This window comes from Mugil cephalus, chromosome 14 (genome assembly GCF_022458985.1).
Source record: "Mugil cephalus isolate CIBA_MC_2020 chromosome 14, CIBA_Mcephalus_1.1, whole genome shotgun sequence".
Taxonomy (NCBI): Eukaryota; Metazoa; Chordata; class Actinopteri; order Mugiliformes; family Mugilidae; genus Mugil; species Mugil cephalus.
In genome coordinates, this window is record NC_061783.1 from 22,074,552 (window position 1) to 22,099,454 (window position 24,903).

General features: G+C 40.1%; 1 protein-coding gene across 1 annotated transcript; it reads left to right on the plus strand.

Annotated features, from left to right (window-relative positions):
- The first annotated feature begins 348 nt into the window (after positions 1-348).
- cnot3b (CCR4-NOT transcription complex, subunit 3b) lies at positions 349-24,903 on the plus strand. Its single transcript, XM_047605822.1, has 19 exons — positions 349-518; positions 4,482-4,544; positions 7,709-7,776; positions 8,760-8,834; positions 9,123-9,212; positions 11,084-11,212; positions 11,971-12,066; positions 12,292-12,420; positions 12,522-12,612; positions 13,308-13,441; positions 14,819-14,875; positions 15,216-16,350; positions 16,548-16,653; positions 16,975-17,134; positions 17,227-17,323; positions 18,452-18,653; positions 20,481-20,613; positions 20,707-20,832; positions 22,085-24,903. The coding sequence occupies exons 2-19, from the start codon at positions 4,520-4,522 to the stop codon at positions 22,181-22,183; spliced, it is 2,952 nt and encodes a 983-aa protein (XP_047461778.1). The 5' UTR covers positions 349-518; positions 4,482-4,519; the 3' UTR covers positions 22,184-24,903.

The following is a 24,903-nucleotide window of genomic DNA, read 5'->3' on the forward strand; positions in this document are numbered from 1 at the left end:
TTTTATTTTTTTCACGTGTATTCTTATTGTTATACGTGTAAAATAATGGTAAAAGAAACGATAACATCCTCTAATATATAAATAATATGTATTAAAAAAATCCGTTGTGTTTTAAAAAGGAGGTGAACTTCATTTCCCAGGAAAAAGGAGGAAAGACGGGTCAATAGTGGGCGGGGAAAACTCTGTACAACCTTTAACCTTTCAGAGCTGACCAATCAGAGCGGGAGTTACACCGGAAGTAGTTACACCAACTCGCTGCGACGGACAGCCGCCTTTAGCCAATAAAAATGCGGGAGCTGCCTCAACGGGCCAATCACAGAGAAGGTAGGCGGGACTCTGGTCCAACAGGGCATCGGAGGAGGAGGTGTTCCTGGTAGCCATCTTGGATGTGCGGAGTGATTGTTTAGCGAGAAGAATTGACATTTTTTAAATAGAAAATAAGCATTTATACTGAATCGCTGAAGAATTAACGGAGCGGAGGCGACCGAGGAAAGCGATCGTAGCTCGGAAAGATCCAGGTAAATTGCTAGCAGACGTGAAGGTGATGAATTTCTGTGCCTTTTCCCCCCCTTTTCTCTCTTTCTGTCTCTCTTTCTATCTCTCTGTGGCTCTCTTCCTTCTCCAAATTGTGCCTCCAACATCAAAACATCGCAGCCGGCGAGAAGCTGCGGCTCTCGACTCTCGACACTGACAGTAACTTGTGTGCGTGTCGGCTTTTTTAACCGCGGACAAAGCTTCTTTCCACACGACCCGCGGCGTGTTAACTTGTTTTGGAAGTGGTGGGGGTCTGCTCGGATGTTGGTGCCCACCTCCTCTCCTCTCCTCCTTTCCTTTCCTCTCCTCTTCTCTCCTCTCCTTGTTGATAAACATCCCGGACCATCACATTCCTCTCCCTCCACGTAAGGAACTTATTTTTAAAGTTTTGCAGATGTTTGCTGTAACAGAAACCTCGAGGTCAGACCGTGTTCACATTCCCCCAGTTTCTCTCTCTTATTTTTTTATTATTATTATTATTTATTCGTCCTGTCTCCAGATGTTGTGTGCACCTGCTTTTTCTTTTCATTTTTGTGTATAAATGTAGTTTATCTTTCAGTGTTTGCTGAAGTCGGGTTAGCATGCAGCTTCAAAACTAGCACACGCGCTCCTGCTGAACTTTAACGCGCACACTTGTGGACAAATTATTAGGTACAGCAGCCGGAACTTGTTTTGTTTTAGTGCGAGAAGACGCAGCAGAAGATGCAACTAGCTGATGTTTAATGCTAACACTGTGCAGGATTCACTGCAGGTCTGGATACGGACAAGCTCGCCACTTCATTAGGTACACAAATAAAAACAAATGCATCCTAATGAAACCGTCCTGAACCTTCATGTCTGCTCTGAAACCGAGTTAAATCAGCTGCATGGTTGTTTTGGAGGATGTAGTTTGTGGTTCTGTTGCACAGCATTGAAGTTATTTAGCTGCACTTACACAACTTTATATAAAAATACAACCACAGCCTCCAAAATGAAAAGTTCTCTGGGTTGTTTTAAAGCTAAATCTCTTCATGAAGATAAGATTGAGTGCAGGGTTTGTTATTGGCACGTACAAGTATCACGATACTTGGGTGACAGTAAGATACTTATTACAATATTATGATATTGCAATATATTCTACATATCTTAAATTCAGCTCAAAATATATGTTGCATATATGTACATAGTGATAATTGAGTCAAAAACAATATTAATCCAAGTGATTCGTTTCCAATTTGTTGCTCTTTTACAGAAAAAAGTGGTGGTGGAGGTTTGCAAGACGTTCACGATCGTCCCAGAACATTTAAATCGATATTAAGACATTTGAAATCGATGTTGTATCGTAAGAAAAAGTATTACGATATAATCGATATTTCTTTCCCACCCCTAGTTTCTTGTATTAGTTTATATTTACTGGTGTGAACTTAGCGTGTTAATGCTCAGGATTCCAGCAGATCTGAGTACTCACTCACTCGCTCACGTGCCACTTCATTAGGTACACTACACTAGTACTACACTAGTAAAAACAAATGCAGTCTGATACATCACTCCAGCCTCTTTCACGGCGGCTCTAGTATTTAGCTGATGTTGAAACTGTGATAATTCAGCTGGATGATCATTTTGGAGGATGGAGTTTGTGGTGCTGTCAAACTGGATTGAAGTTACTTAGTCGTACTCGCACAACTTTATATAAAATACAATAAATAGCACAAAAACAAACACTTTAATCAACAGCTCTCTGTTGTTTATTGAAAGCTTTATTGAAGATAAGTTTAGTGCAGGTTTGTTGTATTGGAATAGATTCTCTGTTGTACCTAATGAACTGGCCAGTGAGTGCACATTAAATATTAATTTATTAATATTTAATGTGCACAAATAGTGTATTAATGCACATGACTCCTGCAGGTCTGAGTTCTGGGCTTCACTGAATCACCAGTTAATTAGATGCACGAGTGAAAGTAAATGCGTGTAAACGCAGCACATCCTCTAAATCCTCTTTTTGTTTCTGTTTTAAGTCTCGTTTTTTATCCTGAGACGGCGTCAAATCAGCTAAATGATTGAGACCGACTCAGAAACGGTTTCGGCCGCTTTGTGAAACGCATTAAAATCATTTTGTCGTCAGAGAAGCAGGAGATGTAAATTTCTTTGGCCCATGGAAATGAAAGCAATATAATTTTCTTAAAATTACATTTACATTTAGGAGCTTGTGCTCGTTCATGCCTCGTGTGTTGTTTGGTTTTATTTCTTGCACCAGGATGAATTTAGTTTATTGTGTTTGTCCTGTTTGCTGCTGCACATCAGACACTTATCTTCCCGGGTCCGCTCATAAAATAAAAACAGAAATAAATGTAACAATAACCCTTTGATACTACAGCTCATAAAATTCACATGATTTCATTCAACCAACCAGCAGCTACAGTCAAGTTAAACAAATGGTCACTGTTGAATAATTTTGAATAATAATTTTTATGACAATGTATTGGAAGCGTTTTTACGTCTGATGATGTTTAACTTTCTCTCAGGTGAACGTTTCAGTAAAATAACAAACTACATCCCTTCTCACATGTGTTGGTATTTATTTATTTACCTCGGCTACGTTCAGAATTCACCGTTAAATTAGTGGGACTTTCTCCTGATGATCTTTTTTATTATTATTATTATTAACTAACACACCCAGAGGATTCTGGTTGTTTTTCCAATAAGTTCTTAACAAAGATTAGAAGGAGATAAACCTGCTCCTGAACTCGTCCTCGGTTCTTCTCGGATTAACTTCCAGCGCCATAAACAGAGGTTTAAATGAAACTTCAGCTCCTCGTGCTGCTGAGAATCACAGGTTAATTCTTCTTTCTACTTCCTGCTTCACTTTCAACGACGGCGACTGAAACTTTCGCCCAAATTTGTCCCAAAAATTTCATACAAACGTCTGCATCTCCAAACCTCCTCAGTCTTTTCTTTCTTCTTTCTCCTCTTTCTTCTGAAGGTGGAGGTTTGTGTGTTTTACTGGTGAATATTCACAGTGTTTATTTCATTAATGTGCACATTCCCTGTTTAAAGAAGCCAGTTGATTGGTCTTTAGTTTTTCCGCCTGGTGATGATCATCCAGTTCATCGGTATCATCAGCCTTCATGTTTCATCGACACTTTTCTTGCACGATGTTTCCGTCCCGGTCCAGTTGGTGGCGATAATGCACCTAAAAGTAGTTTGGCAACCGTCAGAAAACCAAAGGAGGAGAAGAAGCTTCGCGTTGAAGCGCGTCGTTCACATCACGTGACGACGAAGACGATGCCAACACCGTTAATTTGAGCAACGTGATGAAGCATTTGTTGACGACAACAATAATCTCCGGTCAACAGTTGCATCTATCAACCAGTTTCCTATTTGTTTTCTTACATCAGCTCTTAGGCAACATCTTGTTTAGAAACTCTGCTGTCGTTCACACAAAACTACTTTTTCTAGAACATAAATTTCTCGGGAGGAATTGATAAAGAATCGGATCGATGAGCAGTAAAATCTAATAGATGTCCGTCCCTGTTTCCGGCTGCTTCTCCAACTCTTAGATTATTAAATAAACTGGTAGCTGAGGAGGTTCGGAGATTCAGACATTTGTATGAAATTTATAAACGAATTTGGGCGAAAGTTTCAGTCGTCGTCGTTGAAAGTGAAGCAGGAAGTAGAAATAAAAATTAATCCGACTGGTAGAAAACTGGAACGATTCATTGAATTTGCAAAAGTGAATTGTCCTCCTCCCTTTCTTCTTCTTCTCCTTCTTCTTCTTCTCCTTCTTCTCCTCCTCATCCCTCCCTTTTCCTCTTCCCCCTACGTTCCTCATGGTCTTTGGTTTCTTTCTGCCTCCTGATTCATCCTAATCCTTTTCTATACACTATCAAAGATCTGTTCACATCAGTTTTTATTAATGTCCCCGTTTAAATAAATAATCAAATTTTTGTTTTAACCTTTGTCTCCTGCAGTGAAAGAAGGCATGAAGACATCATCCTAGTCGTCAGTCATGGCCGATAAAAGGAAACTTCAAGGTGAGGATTCTTCTTCTTCTTCTTTTGAACCGCGAGGCGACGTAAACAAGAATTAGCATGTTTTTACTGTCTGTATGTGTTTGAGGTTAACCACAAGTAAATAGGAAGGGAGGCAACTCACCACAGCGTCACACCTACAGATGTGAAGACATGTCACGTGTATCTTGTTTGGCTCTCGAAATAAATCTGGTTTTACTTCCTGTTGCTTCAGATAAAACAAAGATTTAGATTCAGATAAAACGAAGAAAGGAGTTTTTGTTTTTGTTTTGTTTTTCCTGCAGCTCTTTCTGCTTTAATAAGACGACAAACTGGAATCAATCAGATGTTTACATTACTAAATACATTTAAACTTTAGTCAGTGGGGTTTTAACTTTATTTTATGAATGAATGAATGAATAGATTTGTCTTTGGTCAAATATTCTTCCAGAAGCTTCTTACCAACAGTTTATTCACTTCTTCTTTTTTAGTTCTGCCCACAGTTTTTCTAATAATTTGAGCTCAGACGATTCAAATATCTTGACTTTGTCGTCCTTCAGCCGTTTTGCCACAACTTTGAAACTGTTCTTTGCATCATTGTCGTTTTGGAAGACTTCTTTGAGACCTTCTTTAGCGAAACATCAGGGGTCTTAAAAAGTCTAAAATCCAATCATTTGAATTTAAGGCCTTAAAATGTCTAAAATTCTCTTAAAATCCGATAAAATGTCTTAAAATACAAGTTTGAAAGGTCTTAAAAATGTATTGACGTTACTTTTATTTGAAACAAATGTATAAATTTCAGTGTCGCGTTTAAATGTTTTGATTTTGAGGACGTTATAACGTAACATAACAAAAACAGAACTAAAGTACCTGTGTAGTCAGAATTTCTCAAGCACAACCAGCTAGCTAGTAGCTAGTAGCTAGCATGCCGTACGCGCGCCGCGGTGTGTTAGAGCAGAGCATAGCACAGCATCACTTAAGTTTTCTATGGCCAAGTTGTGCTAATACAACACTTACTAACGAGCTAACAGGCTAACGGCTCAGACTGTGGTCAACATTATAAGCTGTTGTCATACAGTGATGCTAGTCATTCATTTAAAGCTGTGTTTGCTAGCAGCGCCGTGACTGAGGAGCGGCTAATCAGTTAACGCTGAGTTCTGAGCAAATATTAGTTCACGATACAGAGGCTGCTTTTGTTTTTTCAGTTAATCGTGTTGTTTTCCAGTGTGAAAGAACTGTAAATAAATTCATATATTTTGCAAGTAATTCCTCCTTTTTGCCAGAATGGATGTGAAATGGGTCTTAAATCGTGTTCATTATGGTCTTAAAAAAGTCTTAAATTTGACTTGTTGAAACCTGCAGAGACTCTGAACATGATGCTGCCGCCTCCGTGCTTCATGGTTGCTTCGATTTGCAAGACTTTCCTTTTGTTACCTGCAGACATAACGGCGTTAAACTTTAATATCATTACGTTGTAAATATTAGAGGTTTTTTGAAACTTAGGTTTTGCGTATTTCTAGGGGGAATGGAAACACAGCAAGTTTTAAAAATCTTCGTTTCTTAAGACCAAATATCTTTAGCTTGTTACATTTTTACGAGAAGTGAGATGTTTGTTCTCGTTTCCACGTCTGCGAGAACAAGAATAAAGTTCGTTAAAGCTCTTTGTAAACGTCACAAGGTCGTCTTAGGCTCCTCCCACTGCAGCAAACATCACGCACGCTGAGCATCGTGGGCGACGGACGACAACTTTTCGTGTTATTTTCGGATGTTGGATCACAGCGTTCATTGTGTCCATGTGTCTTTTGAGGACTGTTTCGTTAGCCTGTTAGCATAATTGTCCAAGTCATATTTGAACGTTTTCGGAAAATGAGAATTAACAAAATTTTTTATCGATATTGTAACAGTAAGTCAAAAAATTACTTAGGTTGCTGCTAACAATGCTAACAACTTGCTTTCAGCAAACCAGTTTTTGTGTTTGTTTCCTCTCTCTTTGTTTTCCTGGCTTCTTCTTCTTCTTCTTCTTCTTCTTCTTCTTCTTCTTCTTCTGTTCTCAGCAGCTTTACTTTTATTTTATTTTATGTTAACATCATGTGTAGAGATGGAAACTGAACTCCGATACAGTTCTGGTACCGACAGAAACACTCCGATCCTATGAAATATCAAAAAGTAAATTATCTTTCGGTGCCAAGTTCCGTTATCCTGTAAAGTAAATCTTAGCCGTTGCTAACCAATAATCTAGCCATGCGTGGATGCTAGTAGCGTAGCCCCAACTTTAATAAAGTTGCAAGGCAGGAGACAAAGCGAAGAGATTTCCAGATGTTGCGTTTATTTAACACAAATATTAAGAACATATAAAGTCAGGCCTCGCTGTCACTTTCTAAAATACCCAAAAAGAAAAGGAAGGAAGTCGAGAAAAGATTATGTTGTGTTAATTTTGTTTTTTCATTTGAATCACCAGTAAAATGTTGTTGAAATTGGTTTTAAAACATCTGGAATAAAAAAAAGTATCGTTCTGGAACTGAAATTGGTGTCGTATCGATAAATGTTTGAAGGAAACTGAGCCGATAATTATGATCCACCTGAGCTCCGGTTCTAAAAAGGAACTTCCTGAAGAAGAGCGTCGCTCCTCGACTCTGTCAAACCGTGATGTTTTATTACAGAGGAGGAGTTTGACTTTCATCTAAAAATAACACAACCCGCAGCCTTTTCTGAATATCGAGGGTTTTTAAGGCCGCGCTTCGTTTAAAACCTGCAGCTCGTTTCTTCAACAGCGTCAGATCCATAAAAGAAAGAAGCTCTGATTTATCTGGAGGCCAGAAAACAGATTTAGTTTCATCTTTCCGTCCGACCAGATCCTCATTCACACTCTTCTTCTTCCTGTTTTCCCTCAAACATCATCATCATCATCATCATCATCATCACAAACCTGTTAAAGTTGATTTATCTGCCTCTGTCACAGCAGCTTTATTAATTCAGTGTTTATCACTGGTTTAAATCTGCCTCTGAATGAAAAGAGCAGAAGAAGAAAAACTACTACCACTACTTTTTCTTCTTCTTCTCTTCTATTTCCAGTAGATTTGTTGCTCAGTAGCAGTTGAACCGTTTTACTAATAAAACTTCTACAGCTGATGGACGTGTTTTGTTTCCATGTCGTCGTAATTAATCTTCTTCTTCTTCTTCTCCTGCAGGAGAAATAGATCGATGTCTGAAAAAAGTAGCGGAGGGAGTAGAACAGTTTGAAGACATTTGGCAAAAGGTAAGAAAATAATGAAAAGTCGTTCGTGTTTTCACTGTGTAATGATTTAAAAAAGAAAAGAAAAGAAAAGAAAAGAGAAAAGAAAAGAGGTCCCACAGGAGCTTTAAATAAATAAATAAATAAATAAAAGTCTGATTTGGGGATAAATCTGACTTTTATTTACGGGTAAATACAATAAAATCATGACCCCTCCAGTAAGAAAGTATCTGTCCCATTAGTCTGAGTGTGAATTTCTAAATAAATTCAGTTTGTGAAAAAAGAAAAATACAATGTCAAAAAATTGACCACCTCAAAATAAAAAAATAAATAAATAAAAACATAATAAAATTCAACATCTCAAAAAAACAAATCAGCAACATTAAAAAAAACCAAAAAAAAACCTCCAAGCAATTCAAATGTTGAGTCCAGCTTTTTTTTTGAGGTTGAACTTTTCTGAGATGATTTATTTTTTTTATTTTTTTTATTTTTTTGAGGTGGTAAATTTTATGATGTTTTTTTTGAGATGTTGAATTTATTATGTTTTTATTTATTTATTTTTTTATTTTGAGGTGGTCAATTTTTTGACATTGTGTTTTTCTTTTTTTACAAACTGAATTAATTTAGAAATTCATACTGAAACAGATGGGACAGACATGATTATTGGATTTACCAGGAAATAAAAGTCAGATTTATCCCCAAATCAGACTTGTATTTATTTATCTAACTCTGATGGCACAGAAATGCTACCATACTCCAGTTTATTTTTTGTTTTCTCTGCATTACATCCCTTATTTATTGTTTTTCTTTGTCAAACCTTTGCAGAAAGTTTTAACACAAGTTTTATAACCAATTTACCTTTTTTTACATTTTGACACAAACTCATGATTTGAGGAGGATGCAGGATGATTATTTCATGGTTTTATTTATTATTATTATTATTATTATTATTATTATTTATGACTGAAGAGTCAGACCTGGTCTTAACCTCCCTCTTCTCTCTGTAGCTTCATAACGCAGCCAACGCCAACCAGAAGGAGAAATATGAAGCAGACCTCAAGAAAGAGATTAAAAAGCTCCAGGTGAGATGTTCACAGCACAGACCTCCTCCTTTTACAAGTCACAAGTATTCTCCTCCTCCTCCTCCTCCTCCTCCTCCTAGTAAATCTAGACCTTTAGGATCTTTAGTGGTTTTTTGCTGAGGTTTGTGCGTGTTCAGGTGTTAAATATCATCCTGTATCAGCGTCGTCACGAGGACCAAACACCAAGCCGACGAGTCTCTGCATGTATCACTCACCTGTATCTTTCTCCTCCTCCTCCTCCTCCTCCTCCTCCTCCTCCTCCTCCTCCTCCTCCTCTTCCTCCTCCAGCGTCTTCGAGACCAGATCAAGACGTGGGTGGCATCCAACGAGATCAAAGACAAACGGCAGCTAGTAGAGAACCGCAAACTCATAGAGACGGTGAGTAGGAACCCAGACGACACACACACATATAAATAAATATAAATAAATTACGCTTTAACCTCCTGAGACCGTACGTCCTCATATGGGGACAATAAGCCTTAAGTTTGTTTCTTCTTCTGCTTCATTTAAACATTTATCCTAATAACTAGTCGGTGTAAAAACATGTTTCTGCAGCCGATCACGTGATAAAAGTGCAAAAATGTGCAAAAAAATAGCAAATTTTACAGTTGAAACCTTGTTTATTAACTTTTCTAGTTTAATATGAGACAAAAATTCTCAATTAAACAGAAGTTAAACGTTAAAATAAGGCCGTATTAAATATCTGTGAGTTGATGAAGTGGGTGAATCCTTTCTTTGACCTCCTACTATAACGTTTCTGTCGTCTACAGCAGTTTGGAGGAGTTTTCTCCTCACACATGTGTAATTTGGCTCATTTTCCTGGATAACAACACCACATACAAAATATTTCTCTATAATTTGTTTGATTGGAAGCGTTGTTTAGCGTCTGCTCTGGTTTTCCTGAGGTTTGGTTGGTTGACCTGAAATTACATGTCTGCAGGAAGCGGACAGGCTTCGTTAGGAGCAGCTTTTAGTCGAGGTCTTTAAGGTTATATATCCTGTTAACGCTCATCTGAGCAAAGTTTAAGGTTTATTTTTAGTTTGCACATCAGTTCTTTAGGGTATTTTCTGGATTTTATGCTAAATTTTGCACATTTATGCATAAAAATGACTCAAAACATCTGTGAATTATCACTCAAATCCCGAAAGCTGACATAGAGAACTCAGTTAAACAGAAATAATACAGACGTTAAGAGATATCGCATATCTGTGAGTGGCAAAAAAAAGTTTTTTCAGTATCTGTGTATCTGTGTTTTTGTTGAAATTACCATAATAACTGTGATTTTTAATTTAGCGACAAACAGCAGCAGCCTGTGAAGTTCATGTTCATTAATACTAAATGTAAAGCTGTTGAGACTTGGTATTATATGTACAAATATACATAGAATTAAATAATAAATCAAATTTATAGGAAACAGTTGACTATTAGCTTAACTTTGTTAGCTAGCTCTTATTAAGTTAAGCTAGTAGAGTTAGTTTCCTTCGGGAATCGGTCAAACTGATGCTATTTTCCTGGCGACGCGGCCGCCACATCTTACAACTTCGGAGCCAGAGTCTGATCGGTTTGAGGGCGGAGCCACGATATCGATGCCCCGCCCACACTTCCACACACACACACGCTTACGTTTTTGTTTAATTAATACTACAAAGAAATGTTGGATTATTATACACTGGGCTCATTTTTAAAAAATTGTGTTGCCGAGGGGTTGGCATGGCAACTGGTGGTCGACATTATGTCACATCCTGTTTCTGTAGCGTCAAATAACGAACTAAAACTAAACTTATATAAAAAAAATTGACACTTAAAACCTAAAATGACAGAAACTGTCCTTAAAAAAATATTTATTTGAAGTGTATTTTAGTGTTTTAGTCCCGCCCACTAATATGGATACACTGCAGCCTCCAGCCACCAGGGGGAGCTCTACTAGCTTTGGCTTCACTTTTCAGGAGCTGTCATGGCGTCTTCTTTTTATACAGTCTTTATACAGCCCCCTCCTTCTTTTTCTTTTTCCTTCTTTCTCCTCTTTATTCTTCTTCTTCCAATCCATTGAAGTTTTGAGCATTTTTTTTTTAGCAGAAATGTAGAAAATCCTGAAGCACTAAACTCAGTGGCCACTTTATTAGGTACAGCTGTCATGTGTCTAAACAAGGACCTAGAGCAGATTTGTTTTGGTGCGTTATGACCTTCTTCTTTCCACTACTTTTATTTATTTATTTATGTTTCTTTCTACGTGTTCGTCTGCTTGCAGCAAATGGAGCGGTTCAAGATCGTGGAAAGAGAAACGAAGACGAAGGCGTACTCTAAAGAAGGGCTGGGTCTGGCCCAGAAGGTGGATCCGGCCCAGAAGGAGAAGGAGGAGGTCGGCACGTGGCTCACGGTGAGCGGCAAAATAATAAAATAAAACTCTTCTTAAAAGGCTTCTGAAGTCATGTGAACTGGGTTTGTTTTCCATCATTTCAAAACCCAAGAAATAGGTTTTTAAAAGATTAAAATCTGAAGTTTTTCTGCCTGAAACATTTTTATTAAAACCTGGAACTGAAAGTGAGACGAGGAGGAACTGAAACCTTAAGACTGAACCTTGACTCAGCTTTTATCAGAAATAAAACCTCATAACAAACTGATCATATATGATGTTAAATGATCAAAAATACGGTTATTTTTTAGTTCAGGTGTGATTTTTACACAGTTTTCTGACATTTATTAGAGTGAACATAGACTTAGTTTGAGTTAAACTGCTTTTCTCTTTTTAGATTGAACATTTTTTTAGTCACGGACTCAACATAAAGCTAGATTTTAAATAAAAAAATAGATTTTAAGTTGCTTTTCTTTTTTTAATGAACAGATTTGGTGGCAATTACGCGAAAACTAAGTTATTTTTAATTCAAATTTTGTGATGTTTACACTGTTTTCTGACATTTTATAGAGTAAATATCAAACAGTTTTAATTGAGTTTAATCTTGTGTTGCATTATGTTATGTTTTTGTAAACTATAGTTTGACGTTATCACATTTTATGAGTTTAAATCTCATCTGACATAAAGAAAGTTTTACCTTTGTCGGTTGTTACCTGTGTTAATATAATATAATATAATATAATATAATATAATATGTTTTTTCTTGTCTGTTCTTCTTCCAGAACACGATCGACACGTTGAACATGCAGGTCGACCAGTTTGAGAGTGAAGTGGAGTCTCTGTCGGTTCAGACCAGGAAAAAGAAAGGAGACAAGGAGGTCAGTGTGTCCTGGTCCCTCACTCACCTACTCACCCACTCACCTACTCACCCACTCACTCCTCCTCCTCCTCCTCCTCCTAACAGACTACTATCAGACTATACATATATATATATATTTATTCATTATTTCTATTAAAATGAACCGGCCGTTATTTGGTTACTGACCACACTCGTCCCCCGTCTCCCCCTCCTCCTCCTCCCCCGTGTCCTTCACATTAAAAAGAAGCAGGACCGGATTGAGGAGCTGAAGAAGTTCATCGAGAAGCATCGGTACCACATCCGGATGCTGGAGACCATCCTCCGGATGCTGGACAACGACTCGGTGCAGGTGGACTCGGTCAGGAAGATCAAGGTCTGCTCCTCCTCCTCTTTTTTCTTTTTACGTCCCCACGTCCTCTTTTAAATGTGAAGAAGAAGAATTTAAACGCTGCTCTGATCTTGTCTTTGACCCAGGACGACGTGGAGTATTACCTGGACTCGTCTCAGGATCCGGACTTTGAGGAGAACGAGTTCCTCTACGACGACCTGGACCTGGAAGACATTCGTGAGTTCATCTCGTCTCAAATAAATCACGTCAAACTTTAAACCAGGGGGTCAAACTCATCTTAGTTAGAATAACCGCACTCATTTGTTTTAGTGCAAAGAAGGAGAAGTAGATTCATTTAATAAAATATCCTTCAAAGAATAAAAATGGCTGCCAACTGGAAACTGGAGGGAAATGGAAAAATCATTAATTTAACGGCTTTTTACTTCTTCAACCCACATTAGTGCATTTTTCTGCCAGAATTTCCCATTTTTCTTCAGTTATATATATAATATATATATAATTCTATAATTATTTATTCTATTTAAATTTCCCCAAAACAACTTAGTGTGAAATTAGACAAGAAATACAAACAGTAACAAAAATATACAAAAAATAACATTTAAAACAAAAATATATGGAGGAAAATAGAAATATAATGTGGTTTATTTTTATTTTTTTAGAAGCTGTTTTTATTTCCTAGTGTTTTTATCGTGTATTGAACTCTGTAGAGATTTTTAATGAATATTGCTTTATAAATAAAAAAAAAATATACAGTGTTGAATGACAATAGCTAAAATAAAAACGTGATATATAAAATGTACTTTCTTAAGTAAAATAAATGTAACTTGTGCTCGTTCCTGAACAAACCAGTGGATAAATTGAGGCCGTATGTTTAAATTAACTCTGAACACTTGAACTCTTTCCTTCTGCAGCTCAGTCGCTCGTGGCCCCGTCTCCACCGGGACACTCGCACCTGGAGGACGAGATCTTCCAGCCGTCCAGCAGCACCCCCACCTCCACCACCTCGTCCTCACCCATTCCCCCGTCACCCGCCACTTGCACTACAGTGAGACACCTCCTCTTTTCTTTCCTTTTACTTTCCAGGGAGCTTATTATCTCCTCATTGACCTTTGAATTTATCCCTGACGTGATGTAATAGAGTTTCACCGGGTCAGTGTCTTCAGATAATTTTCCTTCGCGCTCTCATTGTTCCACCCTCACGTCTCCGCCCACTCTCAGCGTCATGTGGAGGCGTTAATCATTACAGGTATTGTTCGTGTGATAAAAGGGTGGAGATGTGCACGGGGAAGTTCTGCACATTAACTTTTAGCTAATTGCTCCATCGGTTTCGCTGAAATCAAAGGGATCTGACTTCCTGTGCTACGGTTGCTAGGTTACGGGGTTTCTACAGAGTCTAAAGGCGAAACATTACAGGTGAATAGGGTCAAAAAATAAAACTAATACATATCACCACCAAACTTCTCCAGTTAACTACTTATTTAAATACAAGTTTTCTGTGAAGTTTATATTTAAATATGCAAATGAGACTTAAATATGCGCTAATTTGTTTCCAGAACAGAAATCTGAATAATGGCTAAAGAAATGTTCAAAATTCTTGTTTCACATTAGATTTCCAGGTATTTACAGTGTGAATTGTGGATTTCTCTTTTTATCACTGTATAAATCACAAAATACTGTGAAAGGTCCTTAAAAAAATCAATTTCCGCCATGTTTTTAGGAGTAAAATGTTCTATAAATCAGGCTCTGAATGTTATATGATTAATCCCCTCAGTAAATATCTGCAGAATGTCGTTAGGAATAAATGTGGAAAGTTTGGTTTGTGTAAGTGATACTGAAGAGGACATTTCTGGCTTTACTATAGTAGAGCAGCAGAAAAACTTAGTTTTTTTTTGGTTTTACATTGTAAAATCATGTATAATTTTACTGGAAAACACAAAGAACCAAAACCAAATCTACTCAAATCCTTCAAAACATATTATATAACAATATCAACATAAATAATATCTAAATATCAGATTAAACTTTTTAATAAGTCCATTAAAACATGAATGATGATCCGTTGCTGATCGTCTCCACCTTCGTCTCCTTTCAACAAAGACGGTTCATTTACGTCTGGATGAACTCAGACGAGTCTGACTTCCTCTCTTCTCCTTCATCCGGCTTTTCTTTGACTTTTCTTTGACTTTTCTTGATAATTTCAGCTGTAACTTCCCTCTTAGAGAAACTTAGATATGGGCGTTAATGTGGAAAAGCAGAAATGCTAGTGACCACCCTGTTAGCTCCCAGATGCTAATTCTCAGAGTGTGACTTCTGATCTCTCCTGGTTAAAGAATCAGCCTTTAACTTGTTTTAGGTTTTACAAACAGGAAGCTGATGTGTTTCTGTGTCTTAATGTCTCCTCTGTTTGTTTGTTTGTTTTCAGGAGAACTCAGAGGACGACAAGAAGAGGGGACGTTCAACAGATAGTGAAGTTAGCCAGGTAATATAGAAACGACTCAGAGATCATCTGGGATTAATTCATTAATTCAGTCTAATTAATTTGTAATTTTGTTTTGTCACGTTTGATGAATAACGACGGCTTTTGTGTTATTACGCATTAATTGAATCTATTTGGTTGAGAAATGACCAAATAGTCGAGTTTGATGAGTTGTTGCACCACGTAGCATCAGCATTTACACTGATTCAAGGTGTTTTGTTCTATTTTTTTAATGTTGTTTGATAATTTTATGAGGGAAAAATTCAAAAAACAGCTAAAGACACAAAGAAGAAACTCTCATCTTGTTGTAAATTAAACTGAAACCTTGTGGTTTTCCTTCCAGTCACCTGTTAAGAATGGAAACCCCTCCTCCTCGTTATCCTCCTCTTCCTCCTCCTCCTCGTCCTCCTCCTCCTCATCGTCCTCCTCCTCTTCTTCCTCCGTCTCGGGACTGACCTCATCCTCACTGGTCTCTATGGCGACCATCTCTGTGGGGGGAGGAGGAAGCGGCGGCGGCGGCGGTGGGAGCGGGGCCGGCGGCGGCTCCGGGGGCAACGGGCATCACGGCAACTCTGGGAACCTCCTCCTCTCCAACACTTCCGCCGGCAGCTACAGCAACGCCACCCAGCAGCAGCTCCACCCCCAGCAGCAGCAGCAGCAGCAGCAGGCCAAAAACTCAGCGAGCTCCTCCTCTTCCTCCTCCTCCTCCTCCTCCTCCTCCGCCTCCTCCGCCCCCATCTCCATCCCCAGCTCCTCCACCAACAGCCACCCCTTCTCCTCGTCCTCGGCCTCCTCGCCGCCCAACGTCAGCGCGCAGGGGCTGTTCACGTCCAGCTCCCAGCCGCCGCCGCCGACGCCGCCGCCGCCGTCGGGTCCCGCGTCCTCCTCCAACAGCCTGGGCCTCAGCCTGGGTCTGTCCCTGGGGGGGAAAGGGGGCGTGTCCGGCTCCATCGCCACCAGCCCCATATCCGGGAGCCTGGGCCTGTCGGGGATGCCGGCGTCCCTGGGCGCCATGGCGAGCCTCCTGTCGGGCTCCACCCCAGCGCCGTACGCGCAGGCGGCCGCCTCCGGCGCCGTGGGCTCGGGGTTGCCGGGCTCCCTGGGGGGCGTCAGCACCTCCTCCTCCTCCACCAGCAGCAGCAGCTTCGTGGGCTCCATCGGCGGCGGGAGCATCGCGGTCGGCGGCCCGACGTCCTCCACGGGGGGGCTGCTCGGGACGGCGCCGGGCGGCGGCGGCGGCGTGGGCAGCATCGGCTCCGGGATCCTCGGCCTGGGCTCCGGTCAGTCCGGGCTGCAGGGATCCTCTCTGGTCTCGTCGAGCCCCGTGGGGAGTTTAGCGCCGGGCGGCGGCGGCGGCGGCGTGGGAGTCATCGGGAGCAACGGAGGCAGCTCAGGATCAGCGGGGAGCGGAGTGGTGGGCGGGAACTCGGCGCTGTCGGTCCGACCGCCGAGCAGACAGAAGCAGAACGGTAGCACTAGTGAGTTAAATCCAGAATTAACACACAATTATGACTCTAATGGGGAAAAAGCTGCAAATTAGAACAAATTCTCTAAAAAAAACTCATGAGGAAGTAAATAAAAGTTTATTATAGTAAATAAAAGTTTATTACAGTGAATAAAAGCCCATCTGATTAATATGTAACTCGTGGTCTGACTTCCTGTTTCCCGTCTCCAGGTTACAGCGCTGTAGTAGCAGACAGCACGACAGACTCCGCCCTCAACAGTGCCAGCCAATCACAAAGCAGCCAACCCTCGTCTTTGACCTCCACAGCCAATCAGCCGTGAGTATGAGCGAATACGAGCTCTGTGCACGAGCAGCACGTCGTTGGAAAGCTCCTGTTCTCCTGGTTTCATTAATATGAACCGTTACAGGATTCAACCGACACATTTTGATCAAAACAATAGAAACTCAGCAGAAAAGCCTCATATCGATCCAACAATCAAAACCACTTCACAGTCTTGTCTTTAAAAATAGACTGAGACCCTGAATGTCCAACATGTTCATGAAAAGCCTTCAGTTTACTTTGAGTTTGTCCTAAATATTCCCGTTAAGGGGTTTTTATATATATTTAATTGACTCCGTCCTCTCTCTGTCCTCCCAGTAAAGACACTGGTTCCAGTTTACTCGGCTCTCTGAGTTTGTCGTCCAGTTCCCCGTCTCCGGCCTCCTACAGCGAGGCCAAGGCGGTGAGCGGCGGCGGCGGCGGCGGCGGCCTCCTCAACGGACCGATGTCCTACTCTCAGTCCTCCGACAGCATCAAGGTGAGGACGCGGCCTTTATTTTCATTTTCATTCTTATTTCCTCTGGAGTCGAATCAGTTTGACCCATGAGTCTCCTTCTTCGTCCCCTTCAGCCCCAAGAGCCTCTGAGCAGCCTCAAGTCCATGGCCGAGAGAGCGGCCCTCAGCTCAGGGATAGAGGGGGACATGTCCTCCCTGCACCTCAGCCAAGGTGAGACACCTGGACGCATGGACACATGGACACTTAGCAGGAAACAGAGGAGCAATTCCATTGATCTTTGAATCCTTGTCTGTGATTTATAAAGTAAATTAATTCTGGTAACACACAGATAAAACTAATCCAGAGGGATTTAAATATATCCGTGATTTAGGGTTTGAGTTTTAATTTTTACAGGACTTTTGTTTAAATTTCAGCCTCTTTTTTCTGCCTCTTGTCTCTAAAGAATCACGACGGATGTTTAATAAATCAAAGTCTGGACAGATGTTAGGGAGCAACGCTGAGACGTCTCTGACACATTCACCCATTTAGACCAGGAATGAAATCATAAAATCATGAACTCAACCATTAATGTGTTCATCTGGGGTTTGTGTGTGTGAACAGGATATTAAAAAATAAATAAATAAGAAAATTAAAAAAATTAGCAGGTATTTGATTTTCATAATGAAATTTTTTTATTTAAATTCAAGGTATTTTTTTAAATCAAAAATTTAAAAAATGTTAGATTTTTTTAAAAAAAAATATTTTGCAACCTTAAATTGCCACTTTCAAAGTAAGAGCACGTATGAGAACGATACTCTGTGTATTTTTTAAATATGCGGCTTATTTTTTCTCCAGTCTTGTCGTCTTCCCTGAAACTCCTTTTATTGTTTCTAAAACAATGTACTGATCCATGTCCATCAACTTCTGTTGTAAAGCCCCGTCCTCATACGTGCTCTTATTTTGAAAACGCCAACTTCCAGTTGAGTGTGGGGAAAAAAAAGGGCACTTTTTTTTGTTTTTTATATCGAAATTGTCCAGTTTTTAAAGCTTTGTTCATCCCATTTTCCGAAACGATGAAGAAAAATGACTTGATTTTAAATTTTTGAATTTTAAAATCAAATAACTGCTAATTTTTTGTTTTTATTAAATGAACAGAAAATCCAGTGACCAAAACATTCGGTAAAGGTGGAGCTGTTTTATTTTTATTATCCAATGCTCCATATCACACCATTTATGCTACATGTACTTATCTAATCTAACCTGGTCTAGAGTCTAATCTATTCTAGAGTTCAGGTCATTTTTACTTTAATTACCAGGTGAAACGAGTCCTGTTCTAACAGAGTCATTGTCTCTTCTCAGACATCTTCCCCACCAGCACTACTACTCCATCGGGCCCCCCCTCTGCACCCCAGCCTTCGTTGTCAGAGGTCAGCATCCCCCCGTCGTTGGGGGTGTGTCCGCTGGGACCGGTCCCTCTGTCCAAAGACCAGCTCTACCAACAGGCCATGGAGGAGGCGGCGTGGACGCACATGCCGCACCCGTCCGACTCCGAGAGGATCAGGTACATATTATTATATTTAATGTTGTCTGTCTGTTTTTAGTCAGTCGGTGCGTTCACTGCCTGTTATATTTATTAGTTATTTTGATTTATTATTGTTTTGATTGCATTATCGCCCCCTGCTGGCCTGGAGCCGTAGCATCTTTGTCTCTTTTGTCCTTTTTTTAAAATTTTTATTTACTCAGAGATCATGTGAACTGTAATAATTCTGTCTTATCTAGAATAAATAATTACTCAACTACAAAATTATAGGATCTGTTAAGATTCTCCTTGAACGTGCAATGAAGCCTGGTTCCAAAATGTTAAACTGACCCCGTAGTCTGAGCTCAGTTTAAAAGTTTTATTCATAAAATATCTTTTTAATTAAAAGTCTAATTTCCTGCCAAGTTTTAATTCAAAAAGTTGTTAATATAAGTGTAAGTAACAAGTTTCGGTTCTTTGGTGAAAACATGACAAACGTTGAGTTTTCTCTGAAGCTCGTAATGAAATCTGTCATAAAAAGCCCAGCGAGTGGAGGAGATGTTCTGTGTTCAGTAATGTAACATCTCCTGCTTCTACGCTGCAGCCCACACAGACGCCATTGACATTTAAAATCCAAACACTTAAACCCTCTCGTTCCACATTATCACCTGTTGTGTGTTTTCCAGCTTTAAATAAATAAATAAATAAATCAAGATCGTGTCATAAACATGACACGTGTTCCTTCCTCCCGTTTCTTAATCACTATAATTCAACCTCCGTCACTCGCTCCGTGATTTCTCTTTCCCGCGATTCACAAACAAATTCAGCGAATTTCTGCCATGTTTGATTTGTCTCACATTAGTCAGACGCTTTGTGTTGGTATTTTTCGGTGCCGACTAATGGAAAACAGAAAGGACACGGCGGGTTTGTCACCGAGCTAAAAATACTCAAAAAAATAAAAGAGCGAGAGAGAGAAAGAGTGTGTCACGCTCCTATAAATCCACCTTGGAGTTGTTGTTTTTGTTTTTTTTTTCCACAAAAGGGATCATCACACGACTCAAAACTTCTCACACAAGTCTTGAAATTAGACGAACAAGAGTTGGACAAAAGCAAAGACACATGAAAGATGAGAAACTAGAGATGAAAATATCTGAAAACCCATTTGCTTCAGACTACTGTATAAATACAGACGACAGAATTGCTCCTTTAAAAGTAATGTAAGCAAGTAGAGCTCCCCCTGGTGGCTGGCTGCAGTATAGGTCATAAGCTCCACCCCCTCCATGTTAGTGGGCGGGGCTTGGACCAAACTGAAACACTAAAATATATGACAAATAACAACCTTCAAGGATGGTTTGTGTTATTTTAGGTAGTTAATATAATGTTGACGAATGTTCAAACACGTGTCTTTTTCTACCAATTAATTTTTGTTTCCACTTCCTGTTTCACTTTCAACGATGGCGACTGTAACGTTTGTTTCTCCGATTCTTCTCAGTTTACCTTCCACAGTCTTTATTAATCCAAAACAATCGATTTTTAAAACTGTCAAGTTAACGCAGAAGTATAAACTGACAAGTGAGCCTGAAGGAAGTGTGGGCGGGGCGTCGATATTGAGGCCCCGCCCCTTGGACTAGCTCCAAACTCACAAGATGGCGTCGTCCGTATCTCCTCAAGCTTTATTTAATTTCCATAACAGATTTCTAATCGTGAAGGAAGAACACACTTCAATGACATCTACATACATATTGAAACAAAATCTAGACATATTTTTAAATCTATTGTTGTGTGTTTTTTAGACTGACTCCTGGAGTTGTTTGTGCATAAAGTTCTTGAATCTCCTTTGAATCCCTAACTCTTAACTCTTCATTACAGGCAGTACCTGATGAGGAACCCCTGCCCCACCCTGCCTTTCCACCACCAGGTGCCACCGCCTCACTCCGACACCGTGGAGTTCTACCAGAGGCTTTCCACAGAAACCCTCTTCTTCATCTTCTACTACCTGGAGGTACGTCCTGTTAAATGCGGACCAGCTTGCTGTTATAATATCCGTTTAGATGCAGAGTTTCATCGTTGTCTTCTCTCTCTCTTCGCTCTGCAGGGCACTAAGGCCCAGTATCTGGCAGCCAAAGCCCTGAAGAAGCAGTCGTGGAGGTTCCACACAAAATACATGATGTGGTTTCAGAGGCACGAAGAGCCCAAGACCATCACTGATGAGTTTGAGCAGGTCAGTTTCACCGAGTCTGCGGCCTCAGAGCTAACGGGTTTAGAATTAGCATCGTCAACAGATTTAAATAATACATCACAGTTAACATTTATCACACTTTTATATAAAAAGACCTGGGAGGATTTTATTACTGGTTTTGTACAGATTTGATGCTACGGGACATGTTACTGTCCCCGGGAGAGCAGAATTATTTAATACAGACAAACTTCGGACACGGTTTCCTTTCCGTTTCGCTAATACTGCACCAAACAATTTGTGTTTTTTTTTTCAAACTAGGCTTCAAATCAAGCTACTGTTAGCTGGAAGACTAGGATACTACTGTTAGCTGAGAGGCTAGGAAGCTTGGACGAGCTACTATTAGTTGGGAGGCTAGGGAACTACTTTTACCTGGGAGACTAAGAAGCTGAGAGGAGCTACTCTTAGCTTGAATACTAGGAAGCTAGGGGGAGCTACTATTAGCTGGGAAGCTAGGAAACTGCTGTGAGCTGGAAGGCTAGGAAAATGCTGTTAACTCGGAGGCTAGGAAGCTAGTGTTAGCCGGGAGGGTATGAATCTAGAAGGAGCTACTATTAGCTGGGAGGCTCGTAAGCTAGGAGGAACTACTATTGCCTGCAAGGCCAGGGCGCTAGTGTTCGCTGGGAGGCTAGGAAGCTAGAAGGACCTACTATTAGCTGGGAGGCTAGGAAGCTAGGGGGAGCTACTTTTAGCTAGGAGGCTAGGAAGCTAGAAGGAGCTACTATTAGCTGGGAGGCTAGGAAGCTAGGGGGAGCTACTTTTAGCTAGGAGGCTAGGAACCTAGGAGGAACTACCGTTACCTGGGAGGCTAGGAAGCTAGTGTTAGCTGGGAGGCTAGGAAGCTTGGAGGAGCTGCTATTGTTTAAAGTCAGATTTTTATCCTCTTTAGTTGTTAATGAAACAAATGTCTGTCTAAACCAAAACTACATCCAAAAAAGAAAAACTTATGCTTAAAACTTATGCAGAAATGTAAATTTAACATCAACCTTTTTTGTTTTAAAATCTGATAAAAATTAGATTAAAACTTCTTCTTTGTTGCATGAATTCTGCTACAAGTTTAAAAACCAGGTCTTTTCTTTAAATATTTGTTTGAAAATTTATCCTGTTGATTTTAAAAGTAGGAGAAATTACAGCGCTGCTCTGTCAGAACGTTAATTTAAAGAGAAGGGACCAACCAGCCGGACGATCATCCAGGATCTGAAAAGTCACTTTTAATGTTTTATTTATTTTATTTCAGGGAACATATATTTACTTTGACTATGAGAAATGGGGCCAGCGGAAGAAGGAGGGATTCACGTTCGAGTACCGGTACCTCGAAGACCGAGACCTCCAGTGACCTGAACAGCTGAGAACGAGGCAGAGAGACGGACGGACGGATGGACGGACGGACGGAGAGCGAATTAAACCAATGAAGAAGAAGAAGAAGAAGAAGGGGGTGATCCAACTGCTGACATTCCTGGATTTGTCCTCAAGTCACGTCAGAAAATGGAGACATGAAAACCGAAGGGACGGGGAAAACAACTCCTCTCTTCTCCCTCCATCTTTAGGCTTTTTTTTAATTATTATTATTATTATTATTATAATTATTATTATTCCCAACCTGGACAAACCTGGACACACACACACACACACAATGAGACGATCATGAGTTTTTTTTTTTATTATTATTATTAATATTTTTTGTGTGTTACGTTGGCTTTAAAGACTTCTATATCAGCCCGTTAAGGACCAAAGACGATGGGTTAGCCGAACCAGATGTGCAGGAATCAGCTGGTTTCACTTTTTTAAAAAAAAAAAAAAAAAACAGGTGAGACGTCGTTAAATAATTAAATGGAATCAGGACGAAGGAGGAGATCTGCTTCTTGTTCTTCGTCCTGATTCAATTTTAGCGTCCGACATCAACCAGCAGCTACGTGGCTAAACGTTACAGGTCTTTCGCTTTCTCACGCACTTAACTTTATTTTTACGAGGTCGTTTTTGGCGAAGCTTTGACATGTTTCTGATGTTTTGCATCTAAAAATATCCTGTCCGCTCCCATCTTCCCAAGGTGGAACAGGCGGCGCGGCTCCAAAAAGGAAACAAATTCACACAAAAATAAATAAATAATAAAAACTAGAAGCTGCTCACATCTGTTCAGGCAGAATATTTAATGCAGGAAACACCTGGAGCTCACACTTAATTCTAATAAGTTTGGAAGGTGTTTTTACTCTCTTTCCAATAAGGGACATGCTAGCTGGAGCTAGTTAGCTTAGCTTAGCTTAGCATTAAGAGTGGAAACAGCTAGACTGAATTACCAGCATCTCTTTAGCTTGTTTGATTGTTGAGTTGTGTTTTTGTGTGTGTGTGTGTGTGTGTTGGATTATTCCTTCTTTTATATCAATTTAAAAAATGTGTGTTTCCCATCTTGGTGCTAAGCTAAGCTAACCAGCTGCTAGCATTACACTCAGATTGTCTCCTAAATTGCCCAAGGCAAAAGTCAACGACCTGAGCAGCTCCTAAGTCTCCCACTAGTGTGTTTATTGTCATAGGCTAGAATAGCTAGAGCTGCTTAGCTTAGCTTAGCATAAAGCGTGAAAGCAGCTAGACTTATTTCTAGCACTGTGTGACAAAAGCTATGCCAAATTAAACCAAACAAGTTTTTTAAACTTTATTTTGTATTAAACAAAACAAATGTTTTCCTGTTTAGTCTTGATGCTATGCTAAGCTAACCAGCTGCTAGCATTGTCCCCCAGACAGTTTTCAAAAATGTAACAGCTAGCCTGATTACTGGCACACCTATGACAATAACTAACACAGTTTTTGTACTAATTGAACAAAAAAAGTTTCTTTGCTTACCATCTTGATGCTAAGCTAACTAGCTGCTAGCATTAGCATCAGGTTGTTTCCTAAATCTTAAACTATGTGAGAGTGAGCAGCTCCAACTATAACCGACGAGACTGAGCAAGAGACGATTGGATCGATAACTCTTCATATGTAGACGGAGCTACTTAGCTTAGCATAAAGAGTGGAACCAGCTAGCCTGATTACCAGCACATCTGTGACAGTAACTAACGCCCCATAAAACCACATGAACATTTTTCTTTTTTTTTTCTTTTTTTTTTACACTTTAGTTTTTGTACAAATTGAACAAAACAAAAGTTTCTGGTCTTGGTGCTAAGCTAAGCTAAGCTAACCAGCTGCTAGCACTAGCCTCAAATTGTTTCCAAAATGTCGAACCGTGTGAGAGCGACGGACAGTTTGTTAGTTTCCCATTAGCCTCCCATCTCCTTTTCCTACCTCCTCCTTCTTCCCCTTCCTCCTTCTTTTCCTCCCTTCCTCCTTCCTTTCCTCCCTCTTCCTCCCTCCTCTTCTTCCTTCTCCACGTTTACACTGAAATGCTTCGACCGACTTCATTCACTCCCCCCCCTCCCCCTCATGCCAGGTAGATATTTCCTTTATTTCTCAGGAAGTATTTGATAGATCATTTTAAGAGGAAATTTATCCACCAGCAGCTTCTTCGTCTCAATGAACCCAGTCATTTTTCTCCTTCTTTTTTTAAAAAACCAGTGAAGAGAGGCCGTCTCTAGATCTGTTGAAACCATTAGAAAAGCCAGAGGAGAACCAGAGGACTCCCCCACTCCCCCTTGTCCTCGTCCTCGTCCCCGTCCTCTTCTTTATTTGGAGTTCAGTAACTTCTCAGCAGGAGTGTTTTTTTTATAACCAAACACAACTCGACACGCGATCACCAGACTGACAGTCCTGCTTTTTAATCTTTTTGTTTACTTTTTGGACGAGTGGAAAGAGAGACGAGAGGTCGACCCCCGTGTCCCCCTCCAGTGTCCCCCCCACCACCACCACCACACCCTCCGTCTCGGTCTCGTTGTACAGACTCTCGTCCTCCAAACCTCTCCTTCTTTTGTTGTCGTTGTTGTTATTCTTCTCATGTCTTTTTGTTTGTTGTTGTCGTCAGACAGCATGAAATAATGACACTTGCAAAGTGACGCTGAAAAAGTAAATAATGACATAACCGTGAATAAAGGATTGTAAAATATTAATAAAAGAATTACTTTTCAGAAA

Coding starts and splice junctions, on each gene's coding strand:
- cnot3b (XM_047605822.1), top strand. CDS start 4,520: ATGGCCGATAAAAGGAAACTTCAAG. Junction 4,545..7,708: donor CGATAAAAGGAAACTTCAAG/GTGAGGATTCTT, acceptor CTTCTCCTGCAG/GAGAAATAGATCGATGTCTG. Junction 17,135..17,226: donor AGTCCTCCGACAGCATCAAG/GTGAGGACGCGG, acceptor CGTCCCCTTCAG/CCCCAAGAGCCTCTGAGCAG.